Raw genomic sequence first — 23,560 nt, forward strand, 5'->3', positions numbered from 1 at the left:
CACAGAGGGAGAGAGTTTATTGTAGAGAAAACATCCATAAAGGTGACAGTTGGACAATAAAATGCTGTTTTGTTCATAAGCAAACACAAGTGGCGAAAAGCTGGAATTGAAAGGTTCCAGTTTGCATATCGATGGTATGTTTCATCCGTCTGTTTTCAAAGAAAACAGTGTGCAAACATATATGTCTGTGGAAGTTATCTAAACCATACAGCAACTTCTTGAAGTAGATTCAGCAGGGACAGAAGAAACCCTAAGTATGGATTTGAACCTAAATCAGATCCAATGCTGATTAAAGAATTTCCCCCAAAATCACCATATGCATGCTTATGCTCTCTCTACCATCTTCTTCCTTTTTTGAGAAAGGAAGGATGACCCATTTTCTACAGTCAGATCGCTAAAACTCTATGTATACCTGAGCTCAAATTTGGAGACCCTGGTGGCACAATGGGTTAGAACCTTGTACCGACCAAAATGTCGGCGGTTCGAATCCGGGGAGCAGGGTGAGCTGCCATCTGTCAGCTCCAGCTTCTCATGCAGGGACATGAGAGAACCCACAGGATGGTAAAATATCTGGGCATCCCTGGGCAATGTCCTTGCAGATGGCCAATTATTTCACACCAGAAGCAACTTGCAGTTTCTTAAGTTCCTCCTGACACGAAAAAAGCCCTCAAATTTAATCCTAAACACTCCCAAATTCCCCTCCTTCCCCATTCTGATCCAGAATCACTTACAGGCAAAGCTGGTGTATATTCTTGTTAATATTTATGCTATATTTTGGTGCATAGTTTAAACCAGGGGAGAGGGGAAAGGGAAGGGATGGAATCTGGATTCAGAACCTGATTCCAAGAAACATTCTGAAAGAAGTAACTCCAGGGAAATGTCTCCCCGTTTGCATATTTATGGCTTTTGTGAACCATAAAAAATGAGAAGGGATTTCTGTATGGCGTCCGCAGGCAAACACTTTGACCCTTCTCCGCCCTTCTCTTTCTAAGAATGCCCACTTTGGGATGGGGCCAAATCTGAGCCGTGTGCTTGCAGTGCAAACCCAATGATCCAGAAGAAGCAGAGTCTGATATTTTCTTCTAATGCTTCTAGGCTTTGTTTGGCTGGAGTTTTCACCTTTTTGGTCATCTTGGGGTGCACAACACCCCTACTTTGGGCTTGCTTTCTAAAACATTTAATTCCTGACTTGTTTGCATGTTTTGTTTGACCTTATCTCTCTTTTCATAACCTGAGAAATGACCCCTTTGCGCCCCAAAGCTCCAGAGTAAAGATGCTCACAATGCTTTACATTTGTGCCATTCATGGCAAGCTCTATGTGATGCCACCTGGAAGCATGAAACACACATATCTCCACATATTGCAGGTCAAGTGAAACACATCACAGATATTCAGGAGCAAAGAAATCAGATGAGCATCAGCCCACAAAGCACTATATGTGGATGGTAAGCCTGAAACCAAGAGATAGTGGCATGGCAAGAGGCTAGAGGTGAGTCTGATACGGATGTGGTGGACCCAAAAGCAAGGCATTGACCCACAGTTGCAAGGAAGGAAAAACAATGCCATAAAGGGCAACCTCTACAACCAGAAGGCCACCTCCTCAAGCCATCTACCTGCCTTCTTGGTTCCAGGTATCACGGGTGATGTTCTGAATCTTTTACGACCAGCAAGAGACAGAACTTGGAGGCCTCCACATCTCCATGAAGGGTCTAACCCAGCCTTACTTGTTAATTGGGGCCTTTGTCCCCTGAGCCGCGCGCCGCTGTTTCTGGGCCACCCCATAGGGGACGTGGGCCGCAATGGTGCCCATCTCCTTTGCCCCCTCCACGTGGAACATTTGGTCGTCGAAGAAGATGTGTGGGCGGATCTTCTCCAGCAAGGGGCCCTTGGGGGCCCCAGCTAGAAAGAGGGCTTCATCCGTCTCCAGGCCCCAGCTCCGGAGAGTCTTTAGGGCCCGGGCCCCCGAACTGGCAGCACTGCGGGCAGTAACCAAGTAGGTGCGGATGGGGCACTCTAGGCGCAGGCCTTTGGAGTAGAACTTCTTCTGGAGCTTCCCCAGGGCTTCCAGGAAACCTTTCAGTGGCCCCTGGAAGGAAGGAAGGAAATAAGAAAGAGGTGGTGGCCTCAGACAGAGCTTTTTCTGCACTTCTGGTTTGCAAACAGGAAGAGGAGGCAATGGCTGGGAGTCATAGGGGTTCATTGTTCCCCACAATAAGACCTTGGAAGACCATATTCCCTTGGGGAAAATATTAATTTTTCAACCTCCAATCCCACTAGTGGTCATGAGGGGGCATTTCCACTAAGATTTTTGTGACTTTTGAACCATTTTGGAACTTGTAGAGGAATTTCTAACAAGAAGTTATTTGAAATCTTATAGAAGGACTAGCCGACCCCTGCCAGGCATTGCTGTGGCCCAGTCTGGTGATCTGGAAAATGAAGTAATTAGAAAGTGTTGGTTTCTAATATATGTAATTTCTTTATGCTTCTGGGTAAACAGTATTTCTTGTTGTTTCTTTGTTAGTGTTGATGTCGAGATTGTCTGGTTTGCCTACTCTGGAACATGCAACATATAATTGTTCTTCTTTAGTGGTCCCTTTCAAATCTAGGATACTATATCTGTGTGTGTGTGAATCCTCTATATCTATCTATATCTATGGCTGGATGGCTCTTTGTCAGGAGGGCTTTGACAACATTTTCTTGCCCTGGTGAAGGGAGTTGGACTGGGTGCCTTAACTATTTTATGTTGGTCATGGGGGTTCTGTGTGGGTAGTTTGCCCCAATTCTGTCGTTGGTGGGCTTCAGAATGCTCTTTGATTGTAGGTTAACTATAAATCCCAGTAACTACAACTCCCAAATGTCAAGGTCTGTTACCCCCCAAACTCCATCTGTGTTCATATTTGGGCATATGGAATATTCGTGCCAAGTTTGGTCCAAATCCATCATTGTTTGAGTCCACAGTACTCTCTGGATGTAGGTGAACTACAACTCCAAAACTCAAGGTTAATGTCCATTAAACCTTTCCTAACCCTAACCCTAAACTCAAGGTCAATGCCTATGTTGGTCATTGGAGTTATGTGTACCACGTTTGGTTCAATTTCATCATTGGTGGGGTTCAGAATGCTCTTTGATTGTAGGTGAACTATAAATCCCAGCAACTACAACTCCCAAATGACAAAATCAATTTTTTGAGCGATGGTCACTCCTTGAGTTAGTAGGTGTCTTGTGGCCAAAATTGGTGGCAATTTGTCCAGTTGTTTTTGACTTATGTTAATCCCACAAACGAACATTACATTTTTATTTATATAGATAAGAAACCACAAGGGATAAGGAGATGATATTTGCCTATTCTTGAGGAATTCTCAAGTATAATAGTCATTGGCTCTGAAATTACTTCTGTCGCTTCTTTTAATGCCCTTGGATGTAGTTCATCTTGCCCTGGAGACTTGAATTCATTTAGATTAGCCAGATACTCCTGTGCAGCCTCTTTACCTATTTTGTGCTGCATTACTCTCTTGCCCCAATGCCTCCATTATCCCAAAGTTGAGCACTGTTAACCTTTTGTGAGAAAGAAGACTGAGGAAATAAAAAATTGAGTAGTTTTTGACTCATTAGGAATCATCCTCCCAACATCCCACCCCTTGAGATATTGCCCGCCATACCTGAGCTAGTGGCTTGTTCTCATAGGTCTGCTCGTGTTCGAAGAACTTGTCCAGCCCATGAGCCTTTACAATCTGCTCGGATTCATCTGAGAAGAGGACAGCGTCCCCATCAAAGGCAACGCGCAGCTGGTCCTCAGAGACCTGCACATCCCGGTTGGGACTGAAGATGGTGGCTGCAGCAATGCCTTGGAAATGGAGGGAGGAATGGGGGTCAAGAAGCATTTCACCAAGGTCTTCCTGCTCTCTGTCCACCTTCTATCCAGAAGATCAAGTCAATTCCTTTTTTTTTTTTGAAAGAAGGGATGTCAAGGGAGAAACTGGAATGGACATTCTTAAACTTTTCTCATGATATGGACCAGATCCTAATGGCATCTTATCCATGCCCAAGGTTCTCAACCTGGGGTCCCCAGATGTTTTTGGCCTTCAACTCCCAGAAATCCTAACAGCTGGTAAACTAGCTGGGATTTCTGGGAGTTGTAGGCCAAAAACATCTGGGGACCCCAGGTTGAGAACCACTGCCTTAGAGAAACAACCAGGATATTTTTGTGCAATATACTGTATTGCACCAATGTGTATGTCAGTGGGCGCCTAGATGTGCAAATGGATGCAAAGACACATTCAGTCACACTGTGTAACAAAATTTGAAAAATGTTCTGTTCCTGGTTTGAAAGTGTTATTTCCTGTTTAATTGTGCAGTCCTTACTGTGAAAGTAGTAACTTTGTTTTTGTGTCTACCACAAACTATGTGGCCATCACCTGGAATACTGTGTCCACTACTGGGCACCACAATTGAACAGAGATATTGACAAGCTGGAATGTGTCCAGAGGAGGGCGACTAAAATGATCAAGGGTCTGGAGAACAAGCCCTATGAGGAGCGGCTTAAAGAGCTGGGCATGTTTAGCCTAAAGAAGAGAAGGCTGAGAGGAGACATGATAGCAATGTATAAATATGTGAGAGGAAGTCATAGGGAGGAGGGAGCAAGCTTGTTTTCTGCTGCTCTGGAGACTAGGACACAGAAAAATGGCTTCAAACTACAAGAAAGGAGATTCCATCTGAAAATTAGGAAGAACTTCCTGACTGTGAGAACAGTTCAGCAGTGGAACTCTCTGCCCCGAAGTGTGGTGGAGGCACCTCCTTTGGAGGTTTTTAAACAGAGGCTTGGATGGCCATCTGTCAGGGATGCTTTGAATGCGATTTTCCTGCTTCTTGGTGGGAGGGTGGACTCGATAGCCCACGAGGTCTCTTCCAACTCTATGATTCTATGATTCTCTGAATCTATGGTTGAGACTCTATGATGAGATATTTATTGAAAAACTATATCAAAATGTGCTGCAGGATGTCCCTCCCACAAAGACCAAGTTCTTGCAGTTTAATGAACCCTTTTCCATGTTTTTATGATAGAACCAATTAGGAAATGACATTTATAACCCAGGGACAAAAAATGTGTTACATGGTGTAATGCATCAGGTTGCATATTTGGGTACACCTTCAGTTACTCCAAGTTGCCACTGAACACAAAAGTTATATAGCATACTTAATGCATCACTGGAGCTCCCAGTGGTGCAGTGGGTTAAACCCCTGTGCCGGCAGGACTGAAGACCTGACAGGTCACAGGTTCGAATCCGGGGAAAGCGTGGATGAGCTCCCTCTGTTAGCTCCAGCTCCTGATGCGGGGACATGAGAGAAGCCTCCCACAAGGGTGATAAAAACATCAAATCATCCGGGCATCCCCTGGGCAACGTCCTTGCAGACGGCCAATTCTCTCACACCATAAGCGACTTGCAGTTTCTCAAGTCGCTCCTGACACGACAAAAAAAAAAAAAACATCACTCCACACATAGAGATTCATACTACTTCAGTTTAAGCTATTAGTTTTGATGCTCTCCTAATGGCACATCTAATGCACATGTCATTTCCGGACTCTTTTCCAAGCTTATCTTTCCTTCCAGAATTCATGCCCTACCATCTATTACTTAAAGATCAACTACCAGGTGTGTTCTTGCTCACCTTCTTCAATGGCATCTGTCACTTTCTCACAGTCGGAGGAGAGGTACAGGTTGGTGTGGTAAGCCTTCAGGTAGTCGATGGGGCTGTTCCCACCTGTCATGCAAAACCTCTCAATAAATAGGTCTGTAAGAGAGAAGAAGATAAAGAAACGTGTGTCCCAAACTATGCTCAGCACATGGAGTGGCCCCTCTGACTTGAAGGAGTTATTCAAGGTGGCAAAACTAGCACTGCAATGTTTTTTTGTCACTGCAAGTTGACTTACAATAATCTGTAGACTAATTCAACCCGAGAAGTCAGCCATAGCAGAGCACCTAATGAACCAACCTGAACACAGAATATTATTAGAGAACACAGAATTGCTGGACCACTAACAACCACCATGTCAGACTACACAGAGAAGCCAGTGAAATCCACAAGCATGTGGACAATTTCAACAGAAAAGAGGAAACCATGAAAATGAACAAAATCTAGCTTCTAGTATTAAAAAAACCTCTAAAATCAAGCCAGTAAATAAATGATTTTGCCATTTGGGAGTTGTAATTGCTGGGATTTATAGTTCATCTACAATCAAAGAGCATTCTGAACTCCACCAATAATGGAATTCAACCAAACGTGGCACAGAGAACTCCTACAACCAACAGAAAATGCTGGTAGGGTTTGTGGGCGTTGACTTTGCGTTTTGGAGCTGTGGTTCACCTACATCCAGAGAGCACCGTAGACTCAAATAATGATGGATCTGGACCAAACTTGGCACGAATACTCAATATGCCCAAATTTGAACTCTAGTGGAATTTGGGGAAAATAGACCTTGATATTTGGGAGTTATAGTTGCTGGGATTTATAGTTCACACCAATGATAGAATTGGGCCAAACTTCCCACACAGAACCCCCATGACAAATACAAAATACTGTGTTTTCTGATAGTCTTTGGCGACCCCTCTGACACCACCTCACAATTCTCCCAGGGGTCCTGACCCCCAGGCTGAGAAACACCGATTTATTCCTTCCCTTATAGCTTTGACTAAGAAATATTCATCTCCCTCTCAAGCCCCCACTCCCTTTTCTGCTTTGGTAATTTTCCATTTTTTTTTCCATTTCCCTTTTCACCATACTCTTCAGTTCTGGAAAGGTCCACTGATGTCTGGACTTACAAAAGTATGGATGCCTTGTTCCCATTGACATGGGAGCCACTGTCCACCACTGAATGAAACCTACAATCTGAAGTCCTGGCTACTCACTGTAGTGGTTGATGCTGTTGATCAGGCGGACTCCAACTTGAGCATGGTGGTTGGTCATCAGGACGATATCGAAAAGCTCCTCGCTGTCCGGATAAAGTGTCCGCAGCTGCGTGTTGACCGCTTCCAGGGCCTAAAGGGTCAGAAAATGGCAGGGAAGTTTGGCCAAGAGCAAGCAACCTGACCTACAGCCAGGTGGCATTGAGGACTGTGTGGTGGTGATTGGAGTGTGGAGGGACCTTGACCTGCACTTAAGAACGATCGGCACTGATAAAATCACCATCTGTCAGTCGCAAAAGGCCATCCTACTCAAGTCTGCATGCATTATTTGCTGATACATCACATAGTCCTAGACATGTGATTGAACACACAAGCTATCATAGTGATCTTGTTTGTTGTGTACTACTCCTGTTGTGTATCAAACAATAATAGCAGCAGCAGCAGCCATAATATTGTGTTGAAGACCTAGCAAATTCCTAGACTGGATAACTCTATAGGAATATTGATGTTGATGTTTTATATTGTAATTGTGTTCTTGGTGGCATTGAATTTTGCCTTGTAAACCGCCTCGAGTTGCCGGAAGGCTGAGAGGGACAGTATACAAATATACTAAATAAATAAATAAATAAATAGGAATCTTAAATCCTTAATGCAACTTTATGATGTGCTGGGACTAGGACCCTAACCCTCCCCCACAAATATACCTTTTTCATTGCTATCCCATCGAGAGTTTTATCATTTTATGTCATGCATTTGGCCCGCCCACTGTGTTTGATTTTCCATTATGTCATTTTGCACTGTTTATTTTACTTGAATTGCTTATTTTATTGTGATATTATTTTTGTTGTTTATATTTTATTTTGCTGTAATGTATCACTGGGCTTGGCCTTATGTAAGCCACTCCAAGTCCCCTTTGGGGAGATGGTGGCAGGGTATAAAGATTATTATTATTATTATTATTATTATTATTATTATTATTGGACTGAGATAATTAAGTGGCATTTGTTCATACCCAAATTTTACGCATTCAGCCTTTCCTGGTATGCATCTGCAGTTAGGTTTTTAAAATGACAGTTCTAACTCAGCCCTACACAATGTTGAATACAACCTTATTCTTCCTACCAATTACCCAGATAATTTCCTCTAATCGGCCCTGGAATAAACAGCCACAGACCCGTACCTAATATTATTGTTGCCTGCCATAGCATTGCACTTAATTCCCGGGCCCCCTATAATTTTTTGGGCTTGCACAAATCTTGGCCCGGCCTTTTAAATTTTTAAATTGCCTTGAACAGGCAGGATTAATGCTGTTTGGCACCACTTTCACTGCCATGGTTCAAATCATGGGAACTTTTGTTTGGTGAGACCCTTCCTTTGGCGAGAAGGCTACAGACCTTGTAAAGCTACAAATCCCAGGACTCCATTGCATTGAGCCTGGGCAGTCAAAGTGGGGTCAAACTGCATTAATTTGACAGTGGAGGTGCATCTCTGATCATCCTGCCCTATTTAATAATAAATAAATAGATAAATAAACTTTATTTATATATATATGAATAAAAAGTTTTTATTATTATTATTATTATTATTATTATTATTATTATTATTATTATTATAAGGTGGTGACAAACAGCATTAATTCGACAGTGCAGATGCATCCTAGATATGGGCCACATATACCCAGTATATTTCCCCTCCTGTTCTTATTGGCAAAAGTGATGGAGCAACTCCCTCTTTGCTTTGGCACATGATGGAAACCCTGCAAGTTGCACTCAATGGTTTGGAAGAGATCTGCTACAAACTCTATTTGATCCCAGAATTGTCTTTCATGTAGAAAACCTTGCAGAAGGTGCAGACCTTGACGAAAGGGAAGGCAGCTCCAGGAAGGAAAGCTTCGTTCTCATGGTCCAGTTGGTATTTGACATAGGCCTCTACTCCTTGTTCGTTGTAGATCTTCTGCTCCTCTTCCATTCGAAAAAGGGCCCGAGAGGAGACAGCAATGGTGATGGCATTTTGTGGCTTTGGCTGCAAGAAAGAGAGACAATTTGGCATGAAAGAGAGGCCCAAAGAGCATACAGATCCCCAAATCAAGTGGTCTCTAAAGTCACTTCTCCTGGTTCCGAAAAGGTGAAATATGAAACATAATTGTGCCATCCATCACTCAAGAGGGTTAGCTATTAACGGCTTACGGGACTCCCCTACCAGCAATTACTGAGCCACATGGGACCCATAAGTTACTAATTAACATCTTAACAACATGGGAGCAAGTTACTAATTAGCTAAGATATTATTTTAATCATTCTTAAGAGAGTGACGCATGGTTACGGTTATGATTTGGATTTAAAATGTCATGGGAAAGTGTTTTCTGTTACCTTCAGGCAGGGCTTTGTCGGTGGTGGCACCAAATGCATGACAGGCATTTCCATATTCTAGTCATCATTTTGGACTGTTTTAAAGTTCTTCTTTGGGTAGTTCAGTGTATTGATTTTCTTTTTCATGTCAGGAGCAACTTGAGAAACAGCAAGTCACTTCTGGTGTGAGAGAAATCAGCTGTCTGCAAGGACGTTGCCCAGGAGACACTCTGATGTTTTACCATCCTGTGCGAGGCTTCTCTCATGTCCCCGCATGGGGAGCTGGAGCTGACAGAGGGAGCTCATCAGAGCTCTCCCCAGATTCGAACCTCCAGCCTGTCAGTCTTCAGCTTCAGTCTGGCAGCTCAAGGGTTTAACCCACTGTGCCACTGTGTATTAGTTGCTCTGCTTTCACACTCAAATTGGCTTTATGAAACCTATCTGTTTTTGCAGAGCTCTGGGCTGCCTTGAGGGGCATTGTAGCTTAAAAAAATTCATTTGTTTTGCTGTCTCTGGCTAATGAATGAGTCACTCAGTGGCAGTGATAAAAAATACACAGAAAAAAAATACACAGCAATCTGCCAGGCTTTCAAGCTACAAGACCATTAAATGCTAATCAAGATGGCCAATTGCAACATGCACACTTGCCTCAAGCAGACAAGAGTTCTTTCTCCCACCCTGGACATTATTCTACAGATATATAAACCTCACTTACCTAGTTTGCCCACATCTATGCCTGCCATAGATGTGGGCAAAACGTCAGGAGAGAATGCTTCTGGAACATGGCCATAGAGCCAGGAAAGCTCACAGCAACCCAGTAAAACACAGATTGCTGCATTTTCCTCAGAGCACATGCCCCCCAGATTCTCCATTGCATTTGTACGGGTTTTGCTCTCTAAAAGTGCTTTCTCTGGAGTTTCATAGCATTTTGGCAGGTTTTTTTTCCTAGTCCTACCTGGCCATTCCTCTATAGGGTCAGACCTGATACTTCTCACTTACCAAAATCCTATGAGAACTAGTGTTAAGAAATGGTAGAATGGTTATGGAATATTACTAGGAAGCTGCTGAGTTAGCCCATTGGTACATCATGGCTTGTATTGAAAATTCAGACTGGCAGCAATCGCTCTCCAGTGCTGAAAGCAAGATTTGTGCAAAGATATACCAAGATGCTTGTTTATAAAGCTATTGTCCTCCCAACCTTGCTATACGCTTGCAAGATGTGGACTATCTACAGACGTCACATGCAACTCCTAGAACGATTCCATCAGCGTTACCTCCTAAAAATCCTGCAAATTCCTTGGGAAGACAAGCAGACAAATGTCAGTGTGCTGGAAGAAGCAAAGACCACCAGCATTGAAGCGATGGTCCTCTGCCATCAACTCAACTGGACCGGCCACATTGTCCGGATGCCTGACCACAGTCTCCCAAAGCAGTTGCTCTACTCTGAACTCAAGAACGGAAAACGGAATGTTGGTGGGCAGGAAAAGAGATTTAAAGATGGGCTCAAAGCCAGCCTTAAGACCTCTGGTATAGACACTGAGAATTGGGAAGCCCTGGCCCTCGAGCATTCCAGCTGGATGTCAGCTGTGACCAGCAGTGCTGTAGAATTTGAGGAGGCATGAATGGAGAGCAAAAGAGAGAAACGTGCCAAGAGGAAGGCGCATCAAGCCAACCCCGACTGGGACTGACTTGGAAACCATTGCCCTCACTGCGGGAGAAGATGCAGATAAAGAATCTGCAGTCGCCTACGGACCCACCGCCAGTACACTGATCTTGGAAGACAATCCTACTCGGACAACGAGGGATCACCTAAATAAGTAAGTATGTTGTACAAAGATGAGATTTAGACTTCTTCGGAGGCTACAAACCAAAACATGAGCCAAAAAGGTCAATGCCATTGTGGGCAACAATATCACGAGAAGTATTGATGCCTCTCTATTCTACTTTGGACTGACCTCAACTGGACTCCTGTGTCCAGGTTTGGGCACCAATTAAAAAAAGATATGGCCAAGCTGGAATGTGTCCAGAGGAAGGCAACCACAATGGTCAAAGGTCCAGTAAACAATCATTGAAGAAGCTATGCATGTTTAGCTTGAAGAATAGGGGACTAAGAGGTAACAGGACAGCCATGTTCACACATCTGAAGGGATGTCATAGAGGAGATAGCATAAACCCTTTCCAATGGATTCAGATTACGAGAAAAGAGATTCCACCAAAACATTAGGAATGGAAAAGCTCAAACCTTAGGCCTTTGACAACGTCCCCCATGACCTCCTTGCAGACAAATGTAAAATGTGGGCTAGATTATAATATAATATAATATAATATAATATAATATAATATAATATATTGTATATACATATAATATTTATAATATTATAATGTAATGCAATATAATATTAATAATATGATATTATTATTACATGTAATATTACTAATATTATAATATAATGGTATAGTACAATATAGTAATATTTAATACTGATATTGTTCTATGCTAATAATATAATATATTGTATGTATATATATCTTGTAAGCCGCTCTGAGTCCCCTTAGGGGTGAGAAGGGCGGCATATAAATGTCACAAATAAATAAATAATACTACTGTTAGGCGGAACGTCAACAAAATGGACGTCAACAAGGACAAATGTAAGATATTCTACTTAGGTAGAAAAAATGAAATGCACAGATTCAAAATGGGTCATACTTGGCTCGATTATTGTCCATCTGAAAACAATCTCGTGGACAACAAGTTGAACATGAGCCAACAGTGTGATGCAGCTGCTGAAAAAGCCAATGGAACTTAGAGCTGCATTAAAAGGAGTATAGTATCCAGATGACAGGGAGTCATGATGCCTCTCTATTCTGCTTTGGTCTTATCTGAAATACTGTGTCCAATTCTGGGCACCACAATTCAAGAGGGATATTGACTCTAAGCTGGAAGGTGTACAGAAGAGGGTAACTAAAATGATCAAAGGTCTGGAGACCATGCCTTATGAGGAGGGTTTTAAAGAGTTGGGTATGTTTAGCATGCAGAAGAGAAGGTTGAGAGGAGACATGAGAGCCATGCATAAATATGTGAAAGGGTATCATAAGTAAGAGGGAGCAGACCTTGTTTCCTTCTGCCCTGGAGACTAGGACTCGGAGTAATGGGTTCAAATTACAGGAAAGGACATTCCACTTGAATATCGGGAATAACTTCCTGACTGTAAAACCGGGACTGTGGCTGGGAGTCAGCTGCATTAAGATCACTACTGACTGAAAGGACATGAGTTCAAAGCCAACCCGGGTCGGAGTGTGCTTCCGACTACTGTGTAGCTTGCTGTCGGCCTTTTCAGCCCGAAAGACAGTTGCATCTCTCAAGTAGGAAATTTAGGTACCCCTTATGCAGGGAGGCTAATTTAACTAATTTAGGATGCCATAAAATCTCCAGCAAGCAAGCAAAGAATGAGGAAGTACTCCATCAGTGTCACAAATGGATGGTGAAGCAACAGCTCCCCTGGTGGCCAGAATACCCTCATGAAAGCTCAAAGTTAAATAGCCTCTGTGTGTTTGTCTATATATGTTGTGTGTCTATGGAATTGAATGTTTGCCATGTATATGTACATTGTAATCCTCCGTGAGTCACCTGCGGGGTGAGAAGGGCAGAATATAAATACTGTAAATAAATAAATAAAAGCTGTTCAGCAGTGGAACTCTCTGCCTCGAAGGGTAGTGGAGGCCCCTTCCTTGGACATTTTTAATGGCCATCTGTCAGGGGTACTTTGTGCTTCTTCTGCATTGCAGGGGGCTGGACTAGATGGTCCATGCTGCCTCTTCCAGCTCTATAATTCTAAACCTTGTTCCTTCATGAAGGCAAAAGGAGCAACATTGGTTTCCACACCACTTTTTTGAATGGGGCTACCATTAAAGGCAAAGAAACCTTCTCGAGACTGGCACACCCAGTGAGGGGCCTTCAGCAACCTTTAGGTGTTGGAAGGATTGGTGGGATTGTGTTCTCTAAGCGCTGTTCTTCCTCTTTCTCTTAGCAAGGTCATGCAAGGTCATGAGAAATGCCTGCGCAATGTCTGGATCAGAGAGAAAGCAGCCGCTGGGAGGCTGGCAGAAGCCGGATGGTTTGCTGAGGAGGACAGACACTAGGGAAAATCTGGGTCAGGCTCCTTCCTGCCAGACCCTCTCATCTTCCTTCTGAGAGCGGAGCAAGGGATTCGGTTCAGAGGAGAGGAGAGCCTTGCATGTTGGCAGTGAGACCAAAGTCCCATCCAGACTGACCACTGAATGCAGTTTGAAGCTGGCTTCAAATTGCAGCAGCCAGAGAACAAATGTGTACAAGAAAGCCCTTAAGGTGCATCAGTGCTCTGTGGTTATGCAATCACCATTGGGATCTCAAACTGGTGCCGGATTTCCTCTGTAATCAGCTGCACAGCAAAATGACTTTCTTCAATATCGGTTTGATACTGATTGAAGTGGGAGGTGTAAGGTAAAGAGTAAAGGTTTTCCCTTGACATTAAGTCCAGTTGTGTTCAACTCGGGGGGCGGGGGGGTTGGTGGTCATCTCAATTTCTAAGCCGAAGAGCCAACGTTGTCCGTAGATGCCTCCAAGGTCATGTGGCCAGCATGACTGCATGGAACGCCGTTACATTCCTGCTGGAGCAGTACCTATTGATCTACTCACATTTGCATGTGTTTGAACTGCTAGGTTGGCAGAAGCTGGGGCTAACAGTGGGAGCTCACGCCACTCCCCAGATTCGAACCTGTGACCTTTCGGTCTGCAAGTTGAGCAGCTCAGCACTTTAACCCACTGAGCCACCAGGAGCTCCATTGGCAGTGTAGACGGGGCCAAAGACACAAAGGCAAAACCAGGTCCAGAAAGCACTAGACAGGATGCACTCTAAAGATGGGCACCAGTATGCCACTCACTGCTCTGCAAAATTTTAAAGGGTTCATTCAGAGGCATAAAGTCCTGTTCTTCTTGGGGAGAGCTTTGCAAATCCCCCGGAAATCAGTGATGGCTGGCAAGATTGAGAAGGATGTTCATCCACTCTGGCTTTTAGTCTGAACTTTGAAGTAACTCTCCTATTTGAGAATGGCATTCAGCAACTTGGATAACTATTGTTCAGCATAAAATCCAGAGCCGCCGGTGGCGCAGTGGGGTAAACTCCTGTGCCAGCAGGACTGAAGACCGACAGGTCGCAGGTTCGAATCCGGGGAGAGGTGGATGAGCTCCCTCTATCAGCTCCAGCTCCTCATATGGGGACATGAGAGAAGCCTCCCACAAGGATGATAAAAACATCAAATAGATATTGACAAGCTAGAATGTGTCCAGAGGAGGGCGACTAAAATAATCAAGGGTCTGGAGAACAAGCTCTATGAGGAGTGGCTTAAAGAGCTGGGCATGTTTAGCCTGAAGAAGAGAAGGCTGAGAGGAGACATGATAGCAATGGCTTGGATGGCCATCTGTCAGGGATGCTTTGGGCCATCCAGTCCACCCTCCTTGGCAGGAGGGTGGACTGGATGGCCCAAGAGGTCTCTTCCAACTCTATGATTCTATGATTGAGACTCTATGATGAGATATTTATTGAAAAACTATAGCAAATTGTGCTGCAGGATGTCCCTCCCACAAAGACCAAGTTCTTGCAGTTTAATGAACCCTTTTCCATGTTTTTATAATAGAACCAATTAGGAAATGACATTTATAACCCAGGGACAAAAATGTGTTACATGGTGTAATGCATCAGGTTGCATCTTTGGGTACACCTTCAGTAACTCCAAGTTGCCACTGAACACAAAGGTTATATAGCATACATAATGCATCACTGGAGCCTCCGGTGGCGCAGTGGGTTAAATCCCTGTGCCGGCAGGACTGAGGACCCGACAGGTCGCAGGTTCGAATCCGGGGAAAGCGTGGATGAGCTCCCTCTGTTAGCTCCAGCTCCTGATGCGGGGACATGAGAGAAGCCTCCCACAAGGATGATAAAAACATCAAATTATCCGGGCGTCCCCTTGGCAACATCCTTGCAGACGGCCAATTCTCTCACACCAGAAGCGACTTGCAGTTTCTCAAGTCGCTCCTGACACGACAAAAAAAAAAAAAGCATAAAATCCAAACTGAATTCAGTGCCTCCCTGTCATGGAAAGCACCAGGTGGCACCATTGGAAAGCAGACCTAGGCTGCATACAAACACACATATTGGTTTTTCAAGTGCTAAATCCAAGTAGCAACACTTAGAAAAATAAATATCAATACAGTAAACTCTGTTGCTTGTAGCTCTATTTTGCCTTACGGAAGGGTTCGCCTCATCCATCACGGCACTGGGAAACATTCCCCGGGATATTAATTTTTAAACTCCCCGCAATAGAAAGCAGCCATGATCGCTCATTCCAAAAGGAGATTTTCCCACTGAGTTGCAACAGCAAGAGGAATTATAAAAGCAGCTGCTGCCGATATTTTGAGACTCTGGTGCAGGTATGTGCATCCCTGTGCCCAGGGATGACAGCTGGGCTCTTTCCAGGTGGCACAAATCTACAAATGCCAGGTATAACTGGCAAAGGAAGCCGTGACAGATGGGAGAAGGGAAGCATGTTGCAATTCTAGGACTAAACAGCCTCCCTCCTGCTCTCCCTGTTTTATTTTGTATCTTCTTCCTTTTCTTTGCAAGAACAGCATCTTCGAAGAAAAATTACACCCTTGACTCAATGCCATTTGTCAAGACAATGCCAAAGCGTGAGCTCACTTGCTACTATTTGCAATGAAACAATAGCACCCTTTGCTTGGAAACCTGTGGGTGCCACTATGCTGGATGCCAATGCAGGTGGTGCCAATGGAAAGGTAAGGCCAATGTTTCAACTATTGTGAAGGAAGAAAAAATTAGAAAAAATGAGCTGCATTTCCTTCCTTTGTTGCCAAACCTGCAGTGTTGCCATGTGCCAAATGAAGGCTGGTGCTGGTCTCCACTGCAAGGCTCCCAGGTCTTAAATCTCATTTATTATTAATTACTAGCTGTCCCCTGCCATGCGTTGCTGTGGCCCAGTCTGTGTATATGTGTTTTGTGTGTGTATATATGTGTATGTTGTTGTTGTTCATTCGTTCAGTCGTCTCCGACTCTTCGTGACCTCATGGACCAGTCCACGCCAGAGCTCCCTGTCGGCCGTCACCACCCCCAGCTCCTTATGTGTGTGTAGATATTTGTGTATATGTGTGTTTGCGTATATATATGTGGTTTTGCGCATGCACTGTAATGTATTTTTTGTTCTTTTAAAATCTCTTCTGCTGTGTTTTTCAGTGTTTTTATGAGTGATGGTCGCTTGTTGGCCTGATACGTGTATTGTGTTCAAATTTGGTGTCAATTCGTCCAGTGGTTTTTGAGTTATGTTAATCCCACAAACTAATATTACATTTTTATTTATATAGAATCATAGAATCAAAGAGTTGGAAGAGACCTCATGGGCCATCCAGTCCAACCTCCTGCCAAGAAGCAGGAATATTGCATTCAAATCACCCCTGACAGATGGCCATCCAGCCTCTGTTTAAAAGCTTCCAAAGAAGGAGCCTCCACCACACCACAGCAGAGAGTTCCACTGCTGAACGGCTCTCGCAGTCAGGAAGTTCTTCCTAATGTTCAGATGGAATCTCCTTTCTTGTAGTTTGAAGCCATTGTTCTGTGTCCTAGTCTCCAGGGAAGCAGAAAACAAGCTTGCTCCCTCCTCCCTGTGGCTTCCTCTCACATATTTATACGTTGCTATCATATCTCCTCTCAGCCTTCTCTTCTTCAGGTTAAACATGCCCAGCTCTTTAAGCCGTTCCTCATAGGGCTTGTTCTCCAGACCCTTGATCATTTTAGTCACCCTCCTCTGGACACATATAGATTTATTTATTAATGTTATTTATTTGCCTTATTTTTATCCCACCCACCTCCCAATATAGAGACTCAGGGAGGCTAACAATAAATGTACCACACTGCAAATTAAAGCAATATATATGCATTAAAATGCGAGGAAGGGAAAGGTAAAGGTTTCCCCTTGACATTAAGTCCAGTTATGTCCGACTCTGGGGGTGATGCTCATCTCCATTTCTAAGCCAAATAGCCGGCATTGTCCATAGACACCTTCAGGGTCATGTGACCAGCATGACTGCATGGAACGCCGTTACGTTCCCACAGAAGTGGTACCTATTGATCTACTCATATTTGCATGTTTTTGAACTGCTAGGTTGGCAGATGCTGGGGCTAACAACGGGAGCTCACCCCACTCCCCAGATTTGAACCGCCAACCTTTCGGTCAGTAAGTTCAGCAGCTCAGTAGTTTAACCCACTGCACCACCAGGAGGCGCTATAAATATTTTTAAAAACAACAACACCAATGAAACCATTTACATTGTTAAAAACATTAAAAATCAAAAATATTTAAATACATCCAAAACAATACAGCCACCTCCAAATCCCCAGATCTCAAGACTTTTCTCCAGTCATGTGTGTTTAATTCCATTTTAATATTTATTGTTATTGTTATTATTATTATTATTATTATTATTATTGTTATGTTTAAAAATATGCACTCCCAGTGGCATATCAGGTTAAACTCCTGAGCTGTTGAACTTGCTGACCGAAAGGTTGATGGTTCGAATCTGGTGAGCGAAGTGTGCTCCTTTTATTAGGCCAGCTTCTGCCAACCTAACAGTTAGAAAACACACAAAGGTTGGCAGTTCAAATCCGGGGAACAGGGTGAGCTCTCACTGTTAGGTCCAGCTTCTGACAACCTAGCAGTTCGAAAACATGGAAATGTGAGTAGATCAATAGGTACCACTTCAGTGGGAAAGTAACAGCACTCCATGCAGTCATGCTGGCCACATGACCTTGAAGACGTCTACGGACAATGCCAGCTCTTCGGTTTAGAAATGGAGATGAGCACCATCCCCAGAGTTGGACACGAGTAGACTTAATGTCAAGGTGAAACATTTACCTTTATCTTTTTATACCCCACTTTTTCCCTCTAGAAAGGAGACTCAAAGTGGCTATATTCATATTTATAGTTTTGCATTACATTGTTTTAATTGTATTGTTTTTAAGGCTGTTCGCTGCTTTTGGGCCTCGATCTAAAGAGGAAAGCAGATACAAATAAGTATAATCATACTAATAATAGTCATCCTTGAAAAAAGGAGGAAGTAACTTTGGGGCCGTGGTGGTGCAATGGGTTAAACCCTTGTGCTGCTGAACTGCTGACCTGAAGGTTGGCAGTTTGAATCTGTGAGACAGGATGAGCTCCTGTCAGTCAGCACCAGCTCCTGCCAACCTAGCAGTTCAAAAACATGCAAATGTGAGTAGATAAATAGATACCACTTTGGCGGGAAAAGGCAAAGAGATGCTCCAAACAATCTTGCCAGCCACACAACCAGGAGGTGGCAACGCAGGCTCATCGGCTTGAAAATTGAGAAAAAGCACCTCCCCAGAGCCAGAGATGAGCACTGCCTCCAGAAGCTGGAAATGGAAGGAGAAGCCTCTGCCTTTGTTTGTGCTTGTGTGTCTCATTGTATATGATTGTAAAGGCGTTGATTGTTTGCCAATGTATGTAAATGCTGTAATCCACTCTGAGTCCCCTAGGAGAGAAGGGCGGAATATAAATAAAGTATATTATTTTACTGACATGAAAAACACAGTATGTCACAGCAAACAAGATATATATGCTGGATTATTATTATTATTATTATTATTATTATTTAATAAAGTACTATTATTAGGGTAAGACCCCTGCCTTGAAAATGAGTGTGTGTTTAATCTGTTTGTCTTGTTTTTATATTTGAAGATGTACTTTGCCCATCACATAATAATTACCCCAAAGGCACCGGATCCTGTCTAATCTTTGAGGCTAAGCAGGATCAGCTTGGTTAGTATTTGGGTGGGAGATCCCCAAATGCGTGATGCATCTTTGCATATTGGGGTAACATCATCAGAGGTGGACATACTTGTATTTCTGCTAGTTTATCCTTTCCGAAATTATAAGTCTGGTTCCCATATGAAAACAGAGGCAATCCCTACCTCAGTCTCTCTTGCCTACAAGAGGCAGCTCAGCAGGGAAGGCAATTCAACAGGTTTCTCAATTTGAGGCTTTATTTCCTTTTAGGATCCAGCTGGACTGCCATATATATTATATATATGGCACTGGATGCTTGCCTTTTATTTTGTGATCCTCTCTTGAGACCTCTTGAGAAGATAGGGAAGATACTTACTAGGCACAACCTGGGGATCACAACCAGATACAGTTAAGACATCTGCCCTTGCGCTGTGCTACTCTGCTGCTGAGTATGCATGCCCAGTGTGGAACACATCTCACCACACTAAAACAGTGGATGTGGCTCTTAATGAGACATGCCGCATTATCATGGGGTGTCTGCGCCTTACACCACTGGAGAAATTACACTGCTTAGCCGGTATTGCCCCACCTGACATCTGCCGGGAAGTAGCAGCCAATAGTGAAAGGACCAAGGCAGAGACATCTCCAGCTCATCCCCTGTTTGGGTATCAGCCAGCACGTCAACGACTTAAATCTAGAAATAGTTTTCTAAGATCTACAGAGACACTCGCTGGAACACCTCAGCAAGCGAGAGTCCAAAAGTGGCAGGCTCAAACCCAGAACCTCAACCAATGGCTGATACCAAATGAGAGACTTCCTCCTGGGCACACAGAAAACTGGGCGACTTGGAAGGCGCTGAACAGACTGCGCTCTGGCACCACGAGATGCAGAGCCAACCTTCAGAAATGGGGCTACAAAGTGGAATCCTCGACATGCGAGTACGAAGAGGAGCAAACCACTGACCACCTGCTGCAGTGCAACCTGAGCCCTGCCACATGCACAATGGAGGACCTTCTTGCAGCAGCACCGGAGGCACTCCAAGTGGCCAGATACTGGTCAAAGGACATTTAATCAACTACCAAACTCACAATTTTTGTATTCTGTATTTTGTATTTTTGTATTTTGTCTGTTTGTTTGCTTTATTCTGTTAGAAATGTAATATAATTGACTGGTTGCTGATGACTCGATAAATAAATAAATAGGAATAGAAGTCAGTGTGGCATCTGAGTGTTAGACTACAACTCTGGAGAGCTGGGTTCAAATCCCCACTTGGTCATGAAACCTACTTGTGAGAGTCACACTCTCTCGGCCTCAGAGAGAGGCAAACTTCTCTTTTGTAAACCTTGCCAAGAAAATCCCTTAGGTTGGAAACTACTTGAAGACACACAACAGAGGTAAGAGCCATGTGGAAGATTAGGGAGAAAGGGGCAAGCTTGTCTTCTCTTGTGCCTGAGGCTGGATCTACACTGCAGTTTCAGCATGCGGATTAACTGCCATTCTGTGGCAGTGTAGACTCATATATTCCAGGTCAATACAGTTAAACTGCATTCTATGGCAGAATAGATCTAGCCTGAGACAGGAACCCAATGGAGCAAAGGATTCAAACCACAGAAAATGAGATTCCAAATAAACACTAGGAAGATATTTACTGTTCGACCATGGAATATGCTGCTCAAGAGTCTGGTAGTCTCCTTCCTTTTCTGGAGGTTTTGAAGCAGAAGCTGAATGACCATCTGCTGGGAAGGTTTGGATTATGTCTTCCTTTGTCGTAGAAGGGGGTTGCATTGATGGGCTTTGGGGATCCCAACTTTAGGGTTCTATAAGAAGGGAATCTCACTGAGTAAAGTAAGTGTGGATGGCCATCTGTGGGAAAGGTTTGGATTGTGTTTTCCTGCCTGGCAGAAGGGAGTTGTTATGGACAGCACATGGCATCCCTTCCAACTCTAGAATTCTATATTATGAGGCTTTAAAGTAGAGGTTGAATGACCATCTGGCGGGAGGGATTAGATAGTGTCTTTCTGTTGGGCAGAATAGGGCTGTAATCAGAGGTGGCCCTAGGTAATTTTCAATGGTAAGCAAACAGTATTCCCCCCCCCCCCCCCCGCCCAACCAATCACTGATATATATTTTCTGTTGGTCATGGGAGTTCTGTGTGCCATATTTAGTTCAATTCCATCATTGGTGGAGTTCAGAATGCTCTTTGATTTTAGGTGAACTATACATCCCAGTAACTACAACTCACATATGTCAAGGTCTATTTTCCCCCAAGAGCGCCTCAAGAGCACCCCTGGGCAAAATCAACTATATTGCAAATGCTTACTTTGAGTAATGGGTTGAGCCACCCCTGGCTGTAATGGATGGCCTTTGGGGTTCCCTTCTCTTCCAACTCTAGGAGTTTATCATTCTGTCATAATAACATACAAGAATCTGGTAGTTTCCTTCCTTTTCTGGAGGTTTTGAAGAGGCTGAATGACCATCTGTAGGGAGGATTTGGATTGTGTCTTCCTTTGTGGCAGAAGGGGGTTCTATTGATGGCCTTCCCATTCTCAGATTCTATAAGAAGGGAATCTCTTTGAGTAATATGTATGGATGGCCATCTGTGGGGAGAGTTTGAATGGTGTCTTCCAGCCTGGCAGAGGGAGTTGTTCTGGATGGCCTTTGGAATTCCTTCCAACTCTAGAATTCTATAATTATGAGACTTTTAAGTAGATATTAATAGGCCATCTGGCGGGAAGGTTTAGATGGTGTCTTCCTGTTGGGCAGAATAGGGTTGTACTGGATGGCCTTTGGGGTTCCCCTCCCCTCCAACTCTAGGATTCTATCATTCTATATCATTTTATCATAACAACAAACATCGGCATGCAAGCAAATTCGAAACAACGTGACCCCCTCCCCCCCTACTATCAAAGCCCTAAAAGAAGAGGAAAGATAGGCCTCTCGCTCACCGATTTGGGTTTCTTCTTGGGCGACAGGTTGTCATAGAAGGCCTTGGCCTCTTCCCAGGCTGCTGGCTTGGGCTGCCCACCTCCTCCGTTGGCCACTTGGCTGGCGGCATCTCGGGGTCTCCCTTCAGCGCCCCCCACTATTGCTGTATCCATCTCTCTTGCCGGCTGCCCTTCCTGGGAAGGTCAAGTGTGGTCTTCTTTGGCTTGCTGTGTCCCAGCTCTTCTTCGGCTTCCTTGCAAGAGAAACAGTCGGTTGGGCATGCAGCTCAGGAGCGGATGAGTCAAGCTGCCGCACGACGCCTGTGCCTCTGTGTGTGTGTGATGATGCCGTGCAAGAGAGGCACCATGGCATGGGCTGGTGTGGCTGTCGCTCAGAGGGAACGCTCTTTATAAGGGATCCCAGGAACCACATCCAGAGGATTTAACCTCCTCTGCCCTGGAAAGCTGGCCACAGCCAGAGAGCAGTTCTGGATGCCAAGGCCGTTTGCAAAGAGATGTGCCAAAGCGCCAGCCAAAGGGCTTTGCGGCTACTTCAAGAGTCCTTGGCTTGTTCCAGTAGAAGCCTTGTTCCATCTGTTGCATTCTAGCCCATTTCTTCCTTATGTCTGTGTGTATATATCTTTTAGGAGACTTGTCTTGCAATATTCTTCTCCATAGGAGAGGAAAAATGTTCCCCCACTTCTCTCTCTCTCTTGAACTGAAAGTTGAGGCTGTTTTTGTAAAACTGGCAAGAGGTTTATTTTTTTATTATTTTTGTGTGTGTGGGTGTCAGAACCGACTTGAGAAACCAAACCCTTCCAGTATTTTCATGGGAGATCTGTGTGCCAAATTTGATTCAATTCCATTGTTGGTGGAGTTCAGAATGCTCTTTGATTGTAGGTTAACTTTTTTTTTCTCGTGTCAGGAGCGACTTGAGAAACTGCAAGTCGCTTCTGGTATGAGAGAATTGGCCGTCTGCAAGGATGTTGTCCATGGGACGCCCGGATGTTTTGATGTTTTACCATCCTTATGGGAGGCTTCTCTCATTCCCCGCATAAGGAGCTGGAGCTAACAGAGGGAGCTCATCCACGCTTTCCCCGGATTCGAACCTCTGACCTGTCGGTCTTCAGTCCTGCTAGGCACAAGGGTTTAACTCACTGCACCACCGAGGGCTCCTAAGAGGATTATAACATTGGTTGTCGGAAAAGCGAGGAATTGCAGAGTTTGAATGAACCCTAGAGGTCATCTAGTCCAACCTCACTTCAGACAGTTCTGTTGGAGAGCTAGTCTTTATTGTGATTATATGCCTTGGACGGCACAGGCAAAGTTTGGAAGGAAACACAGAGTGGACTTGCTACTCCCATAGACCTGCTGTCTCCCAGGATTGGCACTGACTACGTAACACTATGTAACACTATGTAACTAGTGTTACATAATGTGGACGTGCATAGCTTTGCATGCTGTGATCCCTTTCCCTATTTGATCCCACTGAAATTTCAAAGGGATGTGTCTACACTGTCTTATTAATGCAGTTTAGGAT

The 23,560-nt window shown here is 44.1% G+C and overlaps 1 protein-coding gene and 1 long non-coding RNA gene across 2 annotated transcripts in view; one reads left to right on the forward strand and one right to left on the reverse strand.

Annotated features, from left to right (window-relative positions):
* On the reverse strand, positions 1-22,550 carry NT5C1A (5'-nucleotidase, cytosolic IA). Its single transcript, XM_060784069.2, has 6 exons — positions 22,042-22,550; positions 8,757-8,924; positions 6,906-7,035; positions 5,668-5,790; positions 3,660-3,844; positions 1-2,086 (listed from the first exon to the last, which is right to left on the reverse strand). Exons 1-6 carry the CDS (start codon positions 22,192-22,194, stop codon positions 1,721-1,723), a joined length of 1,125 nt encoding a protein of 374 aa, XP_060640052.2. The 5' UTR covers positions 22,195-22,550; the 3' UTR covers positions 1-1,720.
* LOC137094808 (uncharacterized) overlaps positions 15,354-23,560 on the forward strand; it is a 14,805-nt gene continuing 6,598 nt past the window's right edge. The window contains exon 1 of the long non-coding RNA XR_010908722.1: positions 15,354-16,079. This is a non-coding gene — a long non-coding RNA (uncharacterized lncRNA). The remainder of the gene's footprint in view (positions 16,080-23,560) is intronic.

The sequence above is a fragment of the Anolis sagrei genome, chromosome X (assembly GCF_037176765.1).
Source record: "Anolis sagrei isolate rAnoSag1 chromosome X, rAnoSag1.mat, whole genome shotgun sequence".
NCBI lineage: Eukaryota > Metazoa > Chordata > Lepidosauria > Squamata > Dactyloidae > Anolis > Anolis sagrei.

What these genes read in the sequence shown, in the direction of transcription:
- NT5C1A (XM_060784069.2), bottom strand. Translation starts at nt 22,194, where the DNA reads ATGGATACAGCAATAGTGGGGGGCGCTGAAGGGAGACCCCGAGATGCC. An exon ending in CTGCCTTCCCTTTCGTCAAG is followed by an intron (nt 7,036 to 8,756) that starts GTCTGCACCTTC and finishes CTGACCCTTTAG; the next exon opens with GCCCTGGAAGCGGTCAACAC. An exon ending in AGAACAAGCCACTAGCTCAG is followed by an intron (nt 2,087 to 3,659) that starts GTATGGCGGGCA and finishes CCTTCCTTCCAG; the next exon opens with GGGCCACTGAAAGGTTTCCT.